Source organism: Hyaena hyaena, unplaced genomic scaffold, assembly GCF_003009895.1.
Source record: "Hyaena hyaena isolate Hyena2069 unplaced genomic scaffold, ASM300989v1 scaffold_7, whole genome shotgun sequence".
Classification (NCBI taxonomy): domain Eukaryota; kingdom Metazoa; phylum Chordata; class Mammalia; order Carnivora; family Hyaenidae; genus Hyaena; species Hyaena hyaena.
Window position 1 is genome coordinate 6778891 of NW_024080639.1, and position 15094 is coordinate 6793984.

The 15094-nt window shown below is 44.5% G+C and overlaps 1 protein-coding gene across 4 annotated transcripts in view; it reads left to right on the forward strand.

Moving 5' to 3' along the window:
* Window positions 1-15094, forward strand: part of ABCC11 (ATP binding cassette subfamily C member 11) — a 71871-nt gene that overhangs the window by 39560 nt on the left and 17217 nt on the right. For all 4 annotated transcript variants that reach the window (XM_039242111.1, XM_039242126.1, XM_039242119.1 and 1 more), the window contains 8 exons: window positions 1270-1404; window positions 1491-1590; window positions 3533-3622; window positions 6189-6292; window positions 9828-10025; window positions 12315-12541; window positions 12666-12803; window positions 14230-14416. In XM_039242111.1, the coding sequence (XP_039098042.1) occupies window positions 1270-1404; window positions 1491-1590; window positions 3533-3622; window positions 6189-6292; window positions 9828-10025; window positions 12315-12541; window positions 12666-12803; window positions 14230-14416 (1179 nt within the window). The remainder of the gene's footprint in view (window positions 1-1269; window positions 1405-1490; window positions 1591-3532; window positions 3623-6188; window positions 6293-9827; window positions 10026-12314; window positions 12542-12665; window positions 12804-14229; window positions 14417-15094) is intronic.

Sequence of the window (15094 nt, forward strand, 5' to 3'; positions counted from 1 at the left end):
CTACCCAACTGAGCCATCCAGGTGTCCGTATCCTCACGTTTCTGCCATTGATTCCGCCATTGATTCAGTAACAAACTCACAGCAGCTACCCCTTCCTCTCAGACTAGACCTCAAAACTTAAGGAGCATTGTAAAACACTTGGATCTCTTCTGCTTTCCCCATGGAGAGGGTAGGCTGGTAAATAGTTTCTGTGGCTGGTAAAAATTGAAACCAGATTTTAAGTTCTTCTTCAAGATTTGATGGATCACTACTGCTTTTGAAGTTACAAAGAAATCTTTCAGAGAATTCCCCAAGTCTCATGTTCTTGGATGAAATGCAGTGACCATGCTGGGTGGTGCTGCCTCTCATAATGACTTTGCCCCAGATGTTCCCATACTTGGTTCTGGCCTCAAGGTGTAATTGTTATTTCTCCCTCTCCTTCTATTTTGACCTATTTTTTTAGTGCAGAATATTTAACACATAAGAATAGTTTATAAAATAATCCAATGAAAACCCGTGTGTCTACCACCCAGAAGACACAATCAAACAGAGATCCCCTCTCTGATTGCATTCTGTCTCCTGCCTCCTATTCCCCTCATTTCACTGTTTGTCATCCCTGTCCAGATCTCCACACTCTTACAACACATGTAAGCATCTCTAGATAAAGTGTCCTTTTGTATATTTTAAAGCTTTATATAACTGATATTTTACTTTCTGTGTCCTTCAGTATTTTGCATGTTTCACCCAACATTATACTTTTGAGATGTCCTGTGTTGATGCATGCAGCTTTTTAAAATTCTCACTAGTGTAGAATTCCAATGTCGAATACACCAGATATCTGGTGTATACACCTGGAAACATCAGAATTTATTTCTCTGGGATGAATGTCTAGGTTATTTCCCACTTTTCATTTTTACAAAAAAAAAAATGCTTCAGTGTATGTCCTTTCATATGTGTCTTTATGCATGCTTCAGAGTTTATTGGGGGTAGATTTTTATGCATCCAATTGCTGGTTCGTAATTCTTAAATATTTAATTTTACTAGATATTATCAAGTTGTCTTCCTCAGTATTTGCACTAATCTACAACCCCCCTACCTTGTATGAGATTCCTTGTATGATGACCTGCAGTCATCACCAATGCTTGCACTTATGCAATGTTTTAAGATTTTTGCCAACCTGAGGGTGTAAAATAATATTTTCTTATGATTTAAATTATGTTTTCCTTATGAGTGGTGAAGGTAGGTATCTTTTTGTATGCTTACCAAAGGCCCTATTTCTTCTGACTTCAGTATTTAGCATTTTGTGACCAGATTATTTTGCTAGAAGATGGGAAAATCTGTGAAAAAGGAATTCACAGTGAATTAATACAGAAAAAGGGACGATACGCCCAGCTCATTGAGATCATGGAGAAAGAAGCCACACAGGTGATTTCCACCCTGCCCCACCCTCACTGCCCACGTAGAGGAGCGCTTCCTGCCCACTGCATTCATGATGTATGCTTTCTCCCCAGGATGTACTGCAGGACACAGCAAAGACAGCAGAAGAACCTCAGGGGCAAGAGCAAGCTCAGACTGCCTTCCAGGAAGAGCCTGTCCATGAAAGAGCACCTGGTAATGGTGCTGGGCAACAGGGCAATAAGACCCATGAGCCTGCCTGGGTCCTCTGCAGGACCTAGCATTTCTTCCTGGACCCCAGAGAGGGCCGTGTCCCTCCCTGGCCAGGATCCTTGACACCACATGATCCAAGTCATGGGAGGTGGGGTGTGGACTGTGTTGGTCAGGAGGCCTAAATCTGGGAAGTAAGTGTTGTGGGGGGCAGAGTTGAGGGTGTGCAGAGGCAGAGACAGTGTGGGTAGCTTTGGCCTGGAACAGCATAAATTTAACTGTAAAGCATTTAGATCTTCATTCATTACATATTTGTTGAAAGCAAATGCTGAAAACAAAGGTATTAGAAATCAGAAATGAGGGGTGGCTCAGTCATTTAAGTGTCCAGCTCTTGACTTAGGCTTGGGTTAATGATCTCACAGTTTGTGAGTTCAAGTCCCATGCCAGGCTCCATGATGACAGTGTGGAGCCTGCTTGGAATTCTCTCTCTCTCCCTCTCTCTCTGCCCCTCCCTTGCCCGTGCGTGCTCTCAAAGTAAATAAACTTTTAAAAAAAATCAGAAATGAATGGGCCCAATCCTATATATCCAGAAGCTCATGGCCTTGCTCTTTTCTGAGAAAGGGTGGCAGGGCAGAAAGACCTCCATTTTTAAAGTAAGACAGTTCTCAATTTGAATTCCAGCTCTACCGCTTACAAAGCTGTATGACCTTGGCCAAGCAACATAACCTCTTTGAACCCTCATTTGCAAAAGTGAAGGTACCTAGTGCTTACTTTGTAGTGTTGTAGTGCAGAGAGATAACATGAGGTGAGGTATATGGAGGCCCCAGGATAGTGCTTGGCACATTAGAGGCTCTTGTTACCAAAAGCGTCTTCAGCAGTGAAGGTCAGAAACTGATTTGGGCAGAAAAATAATTGGAAGATCACAAAATGAAAAGTCAAAGAACCACACCTCAACAATTTTGGGGCATGAGTGGCAGAAACAGGTACAGAATCTTTAAAAAAAATTTTTTTTAACGTTTATTTATTTTTTGAGAAAGAGAGTGTGAGCAGGGGAAGGGCAGAGAGAGAGAGAGAGGGAGACACAGAATTTGAAGCAGTCTCCAGGCCCTGCACTGTCAGCACAGAGCCAGATGCAGGACTCGAACTAACAAGCTATGAGATCATGACCTGAGCTGAAGTCGGACGCTTAACCAACTGAGCCACCCAGGTGCCCCAGATGCAGAATCTTTTTGAAGAAAACCTACTCTAAATATTTTCAACACTAGTATGTTTTCCCTCAAGATTCAAATCCCAGGAAGACCGCCCTTTCCCCAGGGGAAATTAGGGTGTTATTAGAAGAAGGGAGAGCCTCAGGCAGAAACAACAGATAACCCCACAGTGCTGCTTCCTTTTGTTGCTACTGTCAGCAGCAGCATCTACTCGGACTTTCTGGAAACTGGTCTCTCTGCCCTGCCCTAGGATAAGAATCTAGGAACCTTTTTTTTTTTTTTTTGAGGACTTCTCAGAAAAATATTGCTGCAAAGCATCTTAGCAACCATCTGTAGGCTTGCCAACAGTCAGATGAGGAAACAGAGAAGTTAAATGATTGTATTGTAAGGACCATTCTGGAACCCAGTTTTCTGGTCCCAGATCTTTACTTTCTTCATTCTCTCCTGCTGCCTCTCCTAACCCATCAAGATCTTGGGAACCCCAGGCTTCCCAGAATTATTGAATGGCTGGGGTTGAAACCCCTTTACAGGCTCTGGAATCCAGGTCAAAGTTATCTTCGGCAGAGTCTTCCAAGGAAAACATGGGGGTTAGAATCAGATTTGGATGGGGCACTGCAGCTGGAAGATGAGGACTCTGGAAAAGAGGGGCAGAAGGCTTTGTAAAAAGTCTTCTTGACCTTGGAAGGCCATGCTAGTGACTGAAAGGTGCATGATTTTCTTGTTCTCTTGCTCTGACCCAGTGCTGGAAAATCAGCTCACAAGGAAGGAGAAGATGGAAGAAGGGTCCCTGAGGTGGAGTGTCTACCATCACTACATCCGGGCAACTGGAGGTACAGTCTGTCAGCTGTCATGCCAGGCCTGGGGCTCTCTCTCTGACTGGCCCTGCCCCTGAAGCTGGGTCAGACTGGAATGTGTGCAGTCATGCAAAGTAGACAGGCACAGAGGAATCATGCCATTCATGGGTTTGACCTGCAAAATTCCAATCTCAGCCACACTCAACTGTATAGTAACTCTACCACCATAGTCAATGCTGGAAGTTAGGTTTCATGTTGTGTTAAAATGTACCTGAGATTTATTTTAATCAAATATGGTAAGACATGCAGTCATGGAAATTATTGTCACAAAGGGAGAAGTTTATGTTCATAGCACCCTAGAAACAGGAGACATGGCATGCTATGTAGGGCCACATTGTTCAGGAAGCAGAGGCAAGGTCCCAAGGCTATATTGGGTTTTTTTGTGGGAAGGAGTGGGTGCAGCAGGGTGGGTATACCAAGTGAGTTTAGGATTATATAATTTGAGTAGTTTGAGGAGGCTCTGGGCTATAGGAATGGTCCCTAGTTATCTGGAACCTGGACCAGGGGTGATTTAGGGCAGGAATATTGGCTTGGTGTGTGAGTTTGATGAAGGAGACAGTTGGGAGTGTGGCTATGGGTTGGTAAATCCCAGGTGTGCTCACAGGGAGTCATTTGCCATTTCTAGGAATTAGCCCTTTGAAGAGCAGTCTCCTCAGGATTAAGGCCCCAGCTGCCACAGCACCAAGAGGAGACAATAAGAAAATGTAGTTCATACAGTACTTTTTGAGTGGTTTTCAAACTTTAGGACCTGACACACTAGTGGCTTGTGAAATCAATTGAGTGAATTTTAAGTAGCACTGAAAGAAATCAGGTAGAAGAGAATTGAAATTGTCTGCTTCCATTTCATACAGTGCCATTGGTGAAGCATTTATTCTGATGTGCATTCAAATACATTTCTGATGGTGGAGGGCAGCTAGAAGCTTCAAAGCTACTGCTTTATTAAAGGGTATACATTACCAAATTCATATAAATATAACTATACAAAATATAAACACAAAACCTAGTATATGATACTGTACTTTTTAAGTAACTTAAGATATTTGTGAGAGTAACTAGGACTCCATGCCAACTTTTTACTTTTGGTTGAATTTGGAACCTAACCCTGTGTAAGGTGTATCTTCTTTCTACCTGTCTAAAGGAGGAAGAGGTAAGCTGTGCATAGATCACCATTCCTACCTCTTCTACTATAGGCACCCTTACAGAGCATAACATAGTGCCTTGCCAGAGAGGGGAACAGCAAATGCCAGTCAATGCATGAATGAATCCAGCAACCAATTGATCTGTATTTACAAAGTATCTTTTATGAGCCAGGCACTGTGCCAAGCTCCAGAGAGAGGGAGCATAAAGGCATCCAAAAGCCAGTCATGGAATTAAGCTGGAGATTTATGGCATATGCATTCCCCAGGTAGTAAGAGAGATCTCTGTGGCCAGGCACAGTTTCAGATGTCATCAAAGAAGGGGTGGCTCTTGAGTGGAGCTTAAGGAAAGGTTGAATTCAAGAGAAGAAATATGAGGGAGGGGTGCCTGGCTGGCTTAGTCGGTAGAGCATGTGACTCTTGATCTTGGGGTTTAAGTTTGAGCTCCATGTTGGTTGCAGAGATTACTTAAAAATTAGTATCTTAAAAAAAAAAAACACTCAAATATAGGCATGGGGCACAGACTGGATAGATGGGTAGAGTGTTGGGGCCAGGGATAGCTAGTGAAGGAGGGGATGCACCCTGGGTTTTCCCATCCTTGGCTTAAAATTTTTTTTTAACATTTATGTATTTTTGAGAGACAGAGCATGAGTGGGGGAGGAACAGAGAGAGAGGGAGATGCAGAGTTCAAAGCAGCCTCCAGGCTGTGACCAACTGCACAGAGCCTGACGTAGGGCTTGAACTTACAAACCAGATCATGACCAGATCATGACCAGAGCTGAAGCTGAACGCTTAACTGACTGAACCACCTGGGTGCCCTGCATCCTTGGCTTTTTTCAATTGAAGCTCTACCACTTGCCAGCTCTCTGACCTTGGGCAAATTTCTTCCCCTCTTGGAGACCCAGTAAGTGGGGATAGAAATTCCAAACTGAGAATTAATGCCTGGGTTTAGTACAACGCCTGGCACATAGTCCATAATAGTACATACCATATAAAAGGTAGCTGTTGTTATTGAAGACTGAACGCTCAAGACCTGCATAAGGTGGACTACTCTAGAATATTGCTTTTGTGCTAGGCACTGGGTTAGGTGTTTGGCACACATTATTACATATCCTCTTCAGGGTGACCCCATTGGCTAGTATGACTACCATCACCATTTCATAGGTAAAACAGTGGAATGGTATTTGGTACTTTGCTCGGGATAACACAGCTTGTAAGTAGTAGAGTCAGGATTTGATCACAGGGCTTCCTAAACTTGGAAGCCAGCCCTTTGTAGTCCTCCAAGGTATCCAAGGTGGATGGGGGTCAGGGAGATCCAAGGGCTTGGGATGGCTGAATAACTTTGTCAACCATTGTCCTTCACCTTTTTGTGGCACCTCTGTGTTACCCCTCCCCTCTCTCTCCAGGTTACATGGTCTCTGCCATTGTTTTATTTCTCATTATGTTGATTATCTTCTTCACGACCTTCAACTTCTGGTGGCTGAGCTATTGGTTGCAGCAGGGCTCAGGGGTAAGTGTCACGGAGGGAGTGGGGTGTGTTTCTGTGGGCTGGTATGGAGTGGGGCACCACTCCTTTGGCCCCACAAGGGTCAGAGCATGGGTTAGGGAACCCCATGGCAAACCTGGAGTCCGCCATTGCCAAGTCAACAAATGGAAAAGCTCTAGAGAGGACCTCAGAGAGCCAGAACATGGGGTTTCCCTCCCAGCTCCAGCCCCTGTGTTCACAGAATGAGTGGTCACCAGTGTTGTCTCATCAGGACAAACCAAGAGGTTCTGTCCCCAGACAGGTCCTCAAGAATGCTTTACATTCCACATAGTGATCTTTCCTTTGGTAGCCCTTTTGCCTTCTTATTTTGCTTTATTTAGAATGTGCCTCAAGAAAGGGCTGAGAGTGGGGCACCTGGGTGGCTCAGTCGGTTAAGCATCCTTCTTCAGCTCAGGTCATGATCTCACGGTTTGTGGGTTCGAGCCCCACGTCAGGCTCTGTGCTGACAGCTAGCTCGGAGCCTGGGCCTGCTTCAGATTCTGTATCTCCCCCTCTCTCTGGCCCTTCCCTGCTCTCTCTCTCTCCCTCAGAAATAAATAAAAACATTTAAAAAAAAAAAAAGGAAGAGCTGAGAGGACACATCAAAGATAAACACTGCTAACGTTAGTGAAAGCAGGGAAAACACATTTACTCAGTCACTATTGAGGGCAGGGGAAAGAGCTGAGCATTGTTCCGATTTGTGCACAGGTGATTTGGGCCTTTTTTTTAAAAAATTTTTTTAATGTTTTTATTTATTTCCGAGAGAGAGAGAGAGAGAGAGAGAGAGAGAGAGAGAGAGAGCGTGAGCAGGGGAGGGGCAGAGAGAGAGGGAGACACAGAATCTGAAGCAGGCTCCAGGCTCTGAGCTGTCAGCACGGAGCCCGACGCATGGCTCGAACCCACGAACTGTGAGATCATGACCTGAGCTGAAGTCGGACGCTTAACCAACTGAGCCACCCAGGCGCCCCAATTTGGGCCTTCTAAAGGGAGAATGAATGTGGGGGCTCAGTAGAGGCGGAGGAGTAAAATGTACCCAGGGTTGGTGAGTGTGAATGTGATGAGGTCAGCTGTGTCTAGCTGGCAGTTAATCAAAATTAGGACTCTAATCTCCCACAGAAACTGGGAGAAACAGGCCCTATCCTTCCTGGTGATTACATTTTAAAGGCATGGTTCCCAGGTCCTTGGGAGAAATGCTCTGAGTTTTAGTAGCTACATATTCACAGCTGTAAGTGGTTTTTAGTGAGGTCTCTGAGAAAGGAAGGTCAGGGGCATGCCATCAGGTATTGGCTAGAACAAATGGTGACCTTTCCTGGTGGTGGTTGATGTTCCTCAGGCAGGCATTTTGATGGTGGGCAGGGGCTGGGGTCCTCCTAGGGACGTGCCTTAAGCCGCTAGAAGCCATGCTAAAGTTTGGTCAAGTCTCTTAGCTCGAGGGTTTGAATGGAATTGTTCTGTGTTGAGAGACCTGCAGTTCTCAGCCATTATGTGCCTGCTTAACTTGTTCATCTTCCGAGCCACATTCAGAGGAAGGTTCTGTCTCCATTGCACAGAAGATAGTGTGCTTAGAGAGGAAAGAGAACCTGCCCTGGGATGTGAAGTCCCCTGCTGGGACTTGAACTTGGTTCTCTGATTCTAAGCCATGTTTACCCAAAGGCATACTTGCTTAACTTTTTAAAAATATTTTTTTAAATGTTTATTTATTTTTGAGGGAGAGAATATTTTATATTTGAGTGGGAGTGGTAGAAGGACAGAGAGAGGGGCAGGGACAGAGGATCAGAAGTGGGCTCTGCATTGACAGGCTGAGCACCGAGCCAATGTGGGGCTCAAACTCATGAGCCAGGAGATCATGACCTGAGCTGAAATCAAGAGACTGAGCCACTCAGGTGCCCCTACTTGGTTAACTTTTGAGCCATGTGTCAGGCAGAGTTTGGTTAGGGAAACAGAAGCCACTTGAAGTATGTAGAGCCTCCAAAGATTTAATCTAAGAATTAGAAGCCACACAATTATTGGAAGGGCTCCAGTGACCTCAGCAGTGGGTAGCACTCAAGTGGCTGATTCTCAAAAGGATGACTACAATCCACCGACCAAACTCCACGTCCCACACACATGCCCACAATTGCCACCAGTGTGTGGTGATGACTTCCTCTCTTTCAGCATTGAGATTTCCTGTGACTGCCACTGTTTGGTAAAATCTAACCTGAGACCACGTTGGCAGGAGTCTGGGAAACCAAGTTCCCAAACTCTCCCTTACATTGCGGCAGGGAATGTAGACAGCACCAGGGATGATGCTGGGTGATAATCTAGCACAAATTTTTTTTAAATTTTATTTATTTACTTTGAGAGAGACAGAAAGATAGGGAATCCCAAGCAGGCTCCACACTGTCAGTGCAGAGCTTGATATGGGGCTCGAACTCACCAGCCAGGAGATCATGATCTGAACTGAAATCAAGAGTCTGATGCTTAACTGACTAAGCCACCCAGGTGCCCCAATCTAGCACAAATTTCTAACACCATAGAGTGAATTTATTAAGGCTTTTCTACCCTAACAGAAGAAGAGAGGCCTTATTAGAAATCAGGCAGCCTTGGGGGCATTTGATTCAGGCGGTCTGCCTCCTCAAAGAAAGAAAACTCACTACTTTGCTCTATTCCCACACAATGCCTCTGATATCTATTGTGCAGGTTTTTCCTGAAAGCAACCAATTCTGTAATGCTCTGGACAACATCTCTGTGTCCTATGATTCAATTCAGTCTGATGCCACCTGGAATTAGTACAGACTCCCCAGGTTAAGGGCTCACTCCCACAGGTCTGTCTCTGCTTCAGATGCCAATCAAGAGTCTGGACCTCCTATATATCTGACAGATCAGCTATCAACTAGGGGTTCCTATGACCTCCTTTTTTGATTTGATCATCTGCTGGAGTGGCTCACATGACACAGGGAATACTTTTACCAGTGTATTATAAGGGACATAATAAAGGATACAGATGATCGGCCAGATGAAGCGGTTCATAGAGTGAGATGTAGAAAGACTCCAGGTGCAGGGGCTTCTGTCTCTGTGGAATTGGGGTGCACAACCCCAATGTAGATGTATTCACCAACCCAGAAGCTCTCTGAACCCTGCACTTTAGGGATTTTTATGGTGGCTTCATCATATAGGCACAATCAATTATTAATTCAAACTACAGCTCCTCTCCCCAGTCAGACAGAGGATGGGGGTTGGGGTTGAAAGTTCTAAGCTTCTAGTAATGGTTTGGTCTTTCTGGGGACCAGTTCTCCATCCTGAAGCTATCTAGCCCTCTCCTCACCAGCCATCTCACTAGCTACAAAAAGACACTCTAATTGCTCCAGAGACTTAAAGGGTCTTAGAAGCTTTTATGTCAGGAACCAGAGTAAAAATCCAAATATTAGAACAAAATATGCTCCCAGCACACCCTTATCACTTAGGGAATTACAGGGATTTAGGGACTGGGCATAAGACCAACTGTATGTCTTATTAAACCACACTCTGTTCTCTCTTGAAGACCAATAGCAGCCAAGAGAGCAATGGAACTATGGCAGACCCAGGCGACATACTGGACAACCCTCAGCTGCCAATTTACCAACTGGTGTACGGCCTCAGTACGGTGTTGCTAATCTTCATGAGCATCTGCTTCTCATGGGCCTTCACCAAGCTCATGAGGAAAGCATCCACCACCCTGCACAGCAAACTCCTTAGCAAGGTATGGGTCTGGGTAGCAGCTGCAGCTGCAGGCTGTGCCCTAGCCTTGCCTGCTTTTCTTTCCTTTTTTTAATTACTAGACTTCATTTTTTTGGAGCAGCTTTTGGTTTAAGAAAAATGAAGTTGAAAGTACAGAGTTCTCATATGCCCCTTACTAATCCCCCAGTTTCTCCTGTTACTAATATCTTGCATTAGTGTGGGATGTTTGTTACAGTTGATAAGCCAGTACCAATACATCATCATCATCATCATCACCAACATCATCATCATCATCTAAAGTCCATAGTTTATCTAAAATCCCCTTTGTGCTATACATTCTATGGACTTGGACAAATATATACTGACAAGTATTTGCCATGAAGCATCATACAGAAGAGTTTCACTGCTGTAAAACTCCTCTGTGCTCTACCACTCATCCCTCCTTTCCCTCCAAATCCTGACAACCACTGATCTTTCTACTGTCTCCACAGTTTTGCCCTTTACAGAATATAGTTGCAAGTGCACACTGGGCCACAGGTGGAAGCAAGCCACAGAATGAGCTGGGTGCCTGGAGACTATCCAGTGTTGGTAGTGTGATTCTAAAAACTTAATGTCCCTTGCTGGAGGGTCAGGAGGCACACCAATGCTGGCCTCTGTTGGCTGAACACTGTCACATATAGAGTTGCTTATAATTGTCCCAAGTTCCTTTTCAAGTGGTACTATTATCCTCATTTTACAAATGAGAAGCCTGACATCCTTGTCATCCCTGTGTGTTATAATGAGAATGTGTTATGGTTAGAATACCAAACTGCCTCTTGGAAATATCATTGCTCTCCCCCTCACCAGATGTTACTATGTGCAGGTTCTATGATAGGTATTGGGCTTACAGTGGTGAATGAACAATGCAGGTATGGTTCAGACCATCATGGCCTTGTAGTCTACTGAGGGAGGCTGATGATAAAATAGGCTTGTTGTAATGTAGTGTGCAAAATTACCCACTGGGTGGGGGCCCATGGGATTAGGTTCTTAAGAACCTCCAGCATGTAGGTGGTGGAGGAAAGGATGGAATCCAAGAAGCCTTCTAGGAGGAAGGGACCTCTCTGCTGTGACCTGAAGGGGAAGTCACACTCAGCCAACTTAAATTAGGAGGTGAAGAGAAGCAGAGCATTTCTGGAAAACTTTATGATGAAAATAATTATTATTTAGTAATAATCAAAATGCACTTTCCTCCTCCCTCCACTCTCCTTTTATTCCTTCCTTTGTTTTTGGCCTTAATAGATAGGATTAACTTCTATTTATGTCTTGTTCTTGTGTTACAGCTTGAGAAATACATGGGGAAATGAAAGTGGTCAGTTGGTAGGTAACTCAATGCCACAAACCTTTAAGAAATGACTTTTGTAAAGAGAGTGGCTGTGCTGGAGCAGGGTGGTTGGGAACCCTTGGGAGGCCTGGTCATGGTTTTGCCATTAAATACTTGGGTGACCTTGAGAAAATTGATGGGCAGCCTTACCTTCTCTGGGCTTCAGTTTCCTTATCCGTAAAATGAGGACACGAACTAGATGCTTTTGTTAGAGCCCTTCAAGTATGTAATGTTCTTTGATCTCCAAAGGGACTCATGTCCACTGTTTTTAGAGACCAAGTTAGGGAGAACACCATCTTCAAGAAAGGGAAGTCATACTTAAGTTCTACCAAGACACCAAGTTACATGCAATCGCAGTGGCATTGCTACTGCTAATCATTGGCGATCCTGAGTGAAAAGGGTCCCATTTGTAGAAAATAATAAGCGCTGGTATTAATGGAATGCTAATTAGGAGGCAGGAACTGTTCTGAGACTTTCATTGTGTTATCTCTTCCTCCCTCTACCTCCCTCCTGCCTGCCTGCCTTCCTTCCTTCCATCCTTCTTCAATAACAGGTTTATTGATATATAATTCATGTAATCATAAAACATCAAAAATCATAATCATTTAAGTTGTATATCTTGGAGGTTTTTAGTCTATTTGCAGAATTGTGCAATCTTCACCACAACTCAGTGAAGTGTCATTATCATCTCCATTTTATAAATGAAGACATTGAGACTCAGAGGGATTAAGTTAACTTGCTCAAAGTCACACAGCAGTAGGTAGAGAAGTTTGCTAACACTGGAACCCAGGCAGATTGACTATGGAGCTCATGCTTTTAACCGTTGTTCTAAACTGCCTCCCTTGCACACCCTTTAGGCTGCATCCTACACCTCCTCAGAGCTGAGGATAACTGACATCTTCATTGAGTCCCAGAACTATCTCTTGATCTGGGTTGCTTTTGTCCCTACAGGTTTTACGCTGCCCCATGAGCTTCTTTGACACAATCCCAGTAGGCCGACTCCTGAACTGCTTTGTGGCAGACTTGGATGAGCTGGACCAGTTGTTGCCCGTTGTTGCTGAAGAATTCCTGATCCTGTTTTTGATGGTGGTTGCCATCTTGTTGGTTGTCAGTGTGCTGTCTCCATATACCCTGCTGATTGGAATCATATTAGTCACTATTTGCCTTGTTTATTATCTGTAAGTGCATTCTATGTGCTCGTGAGCTGGGTTTGTGACTTGAGATACCAGGCTGGAATCTGTGTAGAACTGGGTGGTCCCTGCGTTGGACGGCCCAGGTCACTCACTCTCATTCTTGATGCAGGAAGTTTAAGATGGCCATCAGCATGTTCAAGAGACTGGAGAACTACAGCCGCTCCCCTCTGCTCTCCCACATCGTCACCACTCTGCAGGGCCTGAGCTCTATCCACATCTATGGAAAAACTGAAGACTTCATCAGCAAGTGAGTCCTGTGCTGTCATCTTAGAACTATGGGGCAGTGGGGACTGTGGGAAGCAGGAAGGTAGGGAGCAGAGCATCCAGAAATAGTGTTCTCTTCACATTATTTTATCCCATTTATTTCTCTGGGCTTCCAGGACCTCATCTATAAGATGAATAATAAATATAAGTGATGTGGAAAATGTTTGTAAACCTTAAAGACCTGTGGATATCACATACACGTATTAAGATAATTAGTAGTAAGAAGTATTGTTGGGTCAGCACTTCTTGCATTGTTCTTTTTCTTTCACTTCCAAACAGGTATCTAATTTCATAAAATACAAGGAACAATAGCTTTCTAACAGAATATCCTTCACTTTTCTCATCTATAGATTTGTATTCTAAATGTTTGTTGATACCAATGAAAACATCCTATGATTGATGCTGAGGCTTAATTGTATCATATGAACTTATCCATTTGTAAAGATCAATCACACATGATCTGCACTGAACTATAAGAACCTCATGGTCTTGTGGAAGACGGGAGATACATACACATATTTTTGTAATAATACAGGGTTAAAAATGACTAACAACATAGGAGAAAAGCAGATATAAGGCCATAAGAGTTCAGGAGAAACTTTAAAAAAAGGTGGGGGGGATGCCTGAGTGGCTCAGTTGGTTAAGCTTCTGACTCTTGATCTCAACTCAGGTCATGATCTCCCCGTTCATGGGATTGAGCCCTGCATCAGGCTCTATACTGACAGTGTGGAGCCTGCTTGGGATTGTCTCTCTCCCTCTCTCTCTCAAAATAAACAAACAAACAAACTTAGAAAAAAAGTTCAAGGGAGAAAGAGGTGGTATCTGAGTCATCTGAAGTGAGTTTGAGCCTGGTAAGACATGAGTGTGGGCGACAGTATGTGTCTGGTTAACTGGAATACTGGATGAACCGTGGCACCAATTCTCCCAGTGGGACTGGAGAGCACTCAAGGACTATGCAGGTGCTGCGACTGTGGGCATCTTCAAGTGATACATTCATTCGCCTACTGGGTGCTCAGAGCCATGGGGGAGATGGTAGTGAATAAGACAGACACACTCTGAGGTACATAGATACTTGGAAGGGGTTGCTTCCCTTCACTCATGTGTAGACCCTGACATTTGTTCACTTGCATTGGCCCAGGTAGGGAACTTCCCCTGATGGTGAACTAATCGTCAAGGCCCAAGGAAGAGCCTGTGCTGATAGGCATAAGTCAGTCAGAGCCTACTCCTAGATTTGGGGTCAGAACACTCCATGGCTGAGAAAGGGGCAGGGAAGAGGCCCCCAAAGATAAGTCAGGTTCCTTGGGTGGGAGTGGGGAGCTGGATGCTGGAGGAAGCAACCAGTGTCCACTCCCAGGAAACTCTGAGTTAGACAAACACATGTGGTTTTCAGGTTGTCCTTTCTTTCTCAGGTTTAAGAGGCTGAGTGATACGCAGAATAACTACCTGCTGATGTTCCTGTCCTCCTCGAGATGGATAGCACTGAGGATGGAGACCATGACCAACCTGCTGACCTTGACTGTGGCCTTGTTTGTGGCTTTTGGCATTTCCTCTGCCCCCTATTCCTATAAAGCCATGGCTATCAGCCTCATCCTGCAGGTGAGGGAGGGACTCTCAGACAGTAGGGGTTTGGCTTTTGGCTTATGGGCAGAATCAGGGGGGTTCATGGGGTTTTGGCCATTTGTGGCCTTATGAGTTGTGTGCTTGGCCTTCTGAATTTGCTGCTTTCCTGTTTTCCTGTCACCTCTGAACTGGGAAGTCTATATTTAAAGATATTAATGGAATCTTAGAGTATTGGGATTGAATGGAGCCTGCAGGCAGCCCTGTCCAAACTTCTTATTGTGCAGATGGGGACACTGAAGCCCAGAAAGGAAAAGATTTGTCTGAATGGATAGAGCATTAGAAGTAGGGCCAGAATAGGGCACCTGGGTGGCTCAGGCAGTTGAACATCTGACTTTGGCTCAGGTCATGATCTCATGGTTCCTGTGTTCAAGCCCTGCATCAGGCTCTATGCTGACAGCTCAGAGCCTGGAGCCTGCTTCAGATTCTGTGTCTTCCCCCGTCTCTCTCTGTCCCTCCCCTGCTTGTGCTCTGTCTCTGTCTCTCAAAAATAAACAAACATTTAAAGAAAAGAAGTAGAACCAGGGTAAGAACAAAGACCTCTTATTTGCTGTCTGGTATGTTTTCACTTTACTATTATTCTTTGACTCAGCTGTCAGGCTCCCTTGAGTTATCTAAGGAGGATCCAGTCCCTTCCCTGAAACAAGTCTTCTCAGA